Source organism: Chanos chanos, chromosome 1, assembly GCF_902362185.1.
Source record: "Chanos chanos chromosome 1, fChaCha1.1, whole genome shotgun sequence".
Taxonomy (NCBI): Eukaryota; Metazoa; Chordata; class Actinopteri; order Gonorynchiformes; family Chanidae; genus Chanos; species Chanos chanos.
In genome coordinates, this window is record NC_044495.1 from 60739889 (window position 1) to 60744888 (window position 5000).

Genomic DNA, 5000 nt, shown 5'->3' on the forward strand with positions numbered 1-5000 from the left:
GTGTGTGTGTTTGGGGGGGCGGGGGGAACCCTTTAAAAAACTTTGTAAAGTTGGGAGGTATGCTTCAGACCATGCCCTAGTTCCTGTGGCGTGTGTGGTGTCAGAGTGAAGTAACTCACGCGTGTTGTCTGCCAAAAGCAGGAGTCTGTCGCCCTCTAGTGGCACCACTACCCAAAACCCTCTCACCTTTATATTTATACAATGTGTGTGTGTGTTTGTGTGCTCTTATTTCGTACTAGTTCAGGGTGCTTTTTTAACTGTTTCGTAATGTTTTCTTTTTACTTTTGTTTTTGTAATGCTGTAGTCTTTTTTAAGGTCTTCTCATGACAGAATTAACTGTGTTTGTAATTAGGTTTGTTTTGGTTTTGTTTTCATTTTTACAGCCATACCGTAGCCTGCTTTAAAAAAAAAAAAAAAAATGAGGAAGTTGCATTGTCCGCAGGACCAAATCACACAGTGTGAATTCATCTCTTTTCTGTTTCTGTTTTTGACGTACGGACATTCAGTCAGTTTGCCAAAGTGACTCCCTGACACATTCGGACAATCATAATGTCTTAAAACCTTTGCAGACAGAAAGGCCTTAATGAAACAGTTGGACTGTGTTTTATTTCTGTTTTGACTTCAGTATAATTGGGTTGGAACATGTACCTTTTTCACTTTGGTTCATCATGTTGTTTCTGACAGAATGAATGTTTTTCCCTTTAATACATTTATAATTACAAAAAATATCAAATCGACGAAACTGGAGAAGGTTATGTCATTACAGCCGCTCTGGCTGTCTGTTGAATATATAACAAAGTGCTGAGTGTATAACAGAGTGTGGTTTCTGTGTAGCTTTATCAAATGTCACAGTTGTAATTGTGTTATTGGGAAACAGAAGGACATATGGAGTCATTGGGGGTATATGACATTATGTAATGTTGGAACACTGTTAATCCTTTTTTTTGTGTGTGAATCTTACAGTAAATGAATCATTCTTATGTGAACCTTAAAGTAAATTAATCAGTGTCAACTCTGACTAGCCCTGGTCTTTTTTTACGAATCCAGCGCCGCTACAGTTCTCTGCGTGTGAACGCAGTTTGTGAAGATGTCACATGAGAAATGAAAACTCTGTCAGTGAGAGTCCAATGCAAACCAAGAAGTCGGCGTTCACTTAGCTGGTCCAGTCTGAAGAACTCCAGACATCACAAATAAAAGTAATTGTGTCGGTGGCAGGCCGCGTGAGGAGAAACACACGATACCCAGAGCTTAATAAGTTTCTTTTATTCTTCTGACTGAAAGAGTACAATGTCAAATTTCTCTGTGTGGTCTGAAATTAGTCAAACTGTCTCCCTTTATATTTACAATTCAAAACAGTCATTAAGCATTTACACACTCACTGTTTACAAGACGGCATAAATTACATGAAGCGTAATCATATCATGGTTAAAACTAAGTTTACACACATTGCTACGTGTGGAATCACGTCCAGTGAGATCATTTTAATCAACGATTCAGCGAGATTGCCCTTTAATGATCAGTTTGTCTTATTGCCGAGTTAGAACTGCGATGCAGCTGCGAGTCAGTCCAGAGCTCCTAACATCTGCCTCACTAATCCAGCCTTACCAAGATCCCTAGTGCTGCCTGGGAATTCCAAGCCGACATTCCAAGTCTACGGGTAAACGAAGAGGACGGAGTTGTGGAACGTTCCGGGCCTTAATATCTGTTAATGTGTCGTCTGCCGCGCTAAACTCTGTCAGACCTTTGAGTCTACTCCAAACAGAACATGAAGACAAAAAGAGATTCCAGTTAAACCAGTGAGTCATTTACTGGTATGTAAGGCAAGTTGTGCTCGATCCCTGAATTCTAGTCTTCGTAAGCGTAACGTGCTATGTATGAGTGTGTAGTGATAAGAGCGAAGGAAAGAACACAGACACATTCACTGTGGTGAGTGTTACCGGCGTCCTGCATGTAGTGTGTGCTATGAGTCGCTATTGGTTTCCTGTGAAAGACTGTGTGTGTGTGTGTGCGTGTGTGTGTGTGAGTTAAAGATAGTTACACCACGTTAAGCGATTCAGCTCCCTGTTCAAATGAGCCCTTAGCTTTATCCAACTTAATATGAATTAAATTCACATTAATGTCACATATAGGAAATGGAGTACTGCACAGCTAGTGTAAAATCTCCAGTTCTTTTTGCGTGTGTGTGTGTGTGTGTGTCTTTGTGTCCTGTGTGTGAGTGTGTGCGCTCCCTAAATAGCTGTCTTGCTGTACATCTGCTTAATCTGCTCCTGGAAGACTCTGCGGAGGTCAACCCGTCTGCTCTTCAAGGTAGGGGTGAGGAGACCATTACTCACGCTAAACATCTCAGGATGCAGATACAAATCCTTTACCTGCACACACAAATAAAAACCAACAACACAAAGTTTCACTCAATACCAGCTGCTCATGGACGTCCTAAACAAACGTGTGTCTATGCGAGGCTAGTGCCACAACAATAGCCTTGTCGTGTAATTCTAGAAGTTTCTGTTGCCGACCTGCTCAAAGGACTTAAGCCCCGCCTCTTTCCCCACGGCAGTCATGTCCTCCAGCACCGCTTTTTTCACATCCTTCAGAAAACAAAAACAAAAACGTCTGAGTCATTCATGTCACAGGGCCTTTGGCTTATCAGAGGCTTTGATGGAACTTTTTCTGCCGCTGACTTGCAATTAATGTCACTACTAACAAATGAATGATGACTGCCTTCAGTGGTAATGGACGTTTTCCTTTGATAGCACAAAGTTTATACAGAATGCCATGTATACGAGTCAGACAAGAGTCAGCCGAGGCATTACTTAAAACAACAGTTTTTACAGTGGATAGAGGTGTGTGTGTGAGAGTGAGTGTGTGTGTGTGTGTGTCTTTGTGTGTCTCTGTGTGTGGTGTCTGTGTGAGTGTGTGTGTGTCTCTGTGTGTGTCTGTCTGTGTGTCTCTGTGTGTGTGAGTGTGTGTGTGTGTGTGTGTGAGAGTGAGTGTGAGTGTGTGTGTGTGTGTGTGTGTGTGTGGTGTTTCTCACTGGATTCTGACAGAGCTCCTCATAAGATCCCACAAAGCCTCTCTCTTTGGCCCAGTCACTGAACACCTCCGGGTCTGGCACCACGATGCCAATCAGATAAGACTATGCACACACACACACACACACACACACAACACATGCACACACACACACAACAATACAGAAACTTTAGATAAACAAGATCTCAGTGCTGAACTCGTGGAAAACTTCTGAGTGTGTGTGTGTGTCAGATCAATATGGTCCATATCTGAATGCAGTTGTTTCTGGAGGGTGAGGTCTTGTGAGGCGTGAGAGTGTGTGTGTGTGTGTGGTTTGTGAGTGTGTGTGTGTGTGTGTGTGTGTGTGTGTGTACCTGCAGGCTGTCTCCATGTACAAAAACCTGTAGTACTGGCAAACATCGCATGTACGCGTTCTCGATCTTCTCCGGGGCGATGTACTCTCCCTGAGACAGTTTAAAGATGTGTTTCTTCCTGTCGATAATGCGCAGGGTCCCGTTCTGACACAAAAACAGAAACACACACACACACACACACACACACGCTGAATATTACATTTCTAAATGTGAATGCATTACAGAGACAGTGTCCCCATAAGGCAGGTCATTTGTTCGACATCCACTTCCCGTGACAGAAATCGAAAACTGATTAATTTTATGAACTCTCGTCCATGTTTAAATGCGCGTATTTTTTCTCCAGGGCACTGCATGAATTCTATCCAGCCACGGTGTGTATTGTCTTTTTATAGCTGACCTCCATGAACTACTGGAAAATATATACATATCACAATTCAGTTCCCCAACTCTGTTAACCACTAATCTGAACCAAACATGTTTTCTTTAATAAGAATGCAGTGGATGAATGGTTTGGAGAAGTCGTCTGTTTTGTTTAATAAGAATGCAGTGGATGAATGGTTTGGAGATCTCGTCTGTTTTGTTTAATATGGACACAGTGGATATGGTTGTTTAATATGAATGCAGTGGATATGGTTGTTTAATATGAATGCAGTGGATGTGGTTGTTTAATATGAATGCAGTGGATATGGTTGTGTAATATGAATGCAGTGGATACGGTTGTGTAATATGAATGCAGTGGATATGGTTGTTTAATATGAATGCAGTGGATATGGTTGTTTAATATGAATGCAGTGGATGTGGTTGTTTAATATGAATGCAGTGGATATGGTTGTTTAATATGAATGCAGTGGATGTGGTTGTTTAATATGAATGCAGTGGATATGGTTGTTTAATATGAATGCAGTGGATATGGTTGTTTAATATGAATGCAGTGGATACGGTTGTGTAATATGAATGCAGTGGATGTGGTTGTTTAATATGAATGCAGTGGATATGGTTGTTTAATATGAATGCAGTGGATATGGTTGTTTAATATGAATGCAGTGGATATGGTTGGGCTGTTTGGAGAACTGACCGGAAGCCACTGTCCCACGTCTCCAGTGTGGAGCCAACCGTCGCTGTCCAGGGCTTCATCCGTTCTTTCCTCGTCCTTCAGATATCCCCGAAACACGCTGGGACCCTGGATACAGATCTACACACACACACGCACGCACGCAGGACAGGGGAGATGTCTGAGAATTAAGATATAAAAGGCTCAAATTTAACTGAATATCAGTTAGGAACCAGTTTCAGGAGCAAATCTACTGGTCACTCATGGATCCTGCCTGCTCTGTACACACTCAGCAACACTGCCAGTTTACTCAATGTAAATACACAATACTGCCAGTTTTCTCAATGTAAATAAACAATACTGCCTGTTTTCTCGACAGAAATAAACAATACTGCCAGTTTTCTCAACATAAATGCACAATACTGCCTGTTTTCTTAATGTAAGTTCACAATACTGCCAGTTTTCTCAACGTAAATACACAATACTGCCAGTTTTCTCAACGTAAATACACAATACTGCCATGTTTTCTCAACATAAATACACAATACTGTCATGTTTTCTCAACA

The 5000-nt window shown here is 41.6% G+C and overlaps 1 protein-coding gene across 2 annotated transcripts in view; it reads right to left on the reverse strand.

The window, feature by feature from the left end:
* Positions 1–2228: 2228 nt before the first annotated feature.
* Positions 2229–5000, reverse strand: part of acsl2 (acyl-CoA synthetase long chain family member 2) — a 14072-nt gene continuing 11300 nt past the window's right edge. For both annotated transcript variants that reach the window (XM_030790272.1, XM_030790281.1), the window contains 5 exons: positions 4459–4575; positions 3384–3527; positions 3032–3133; positions 2514–2585; positions 2229–2369 (listed from right to left, as the gene is read on the reverse strand). In XM_030790272.1, the coding sequence (XP_030646132.1) occupies positions 2229–2369; positions 2514–2585; positions 3032–3133; positions 3384–3527; positions 4459–4575 (576 nt within the window). The remainder of the gene's footprint in view (positions 2370–2513; positions 2586–3031; positions 3134–3383; positions 3528–4458; positions 4576–5000) is intronic.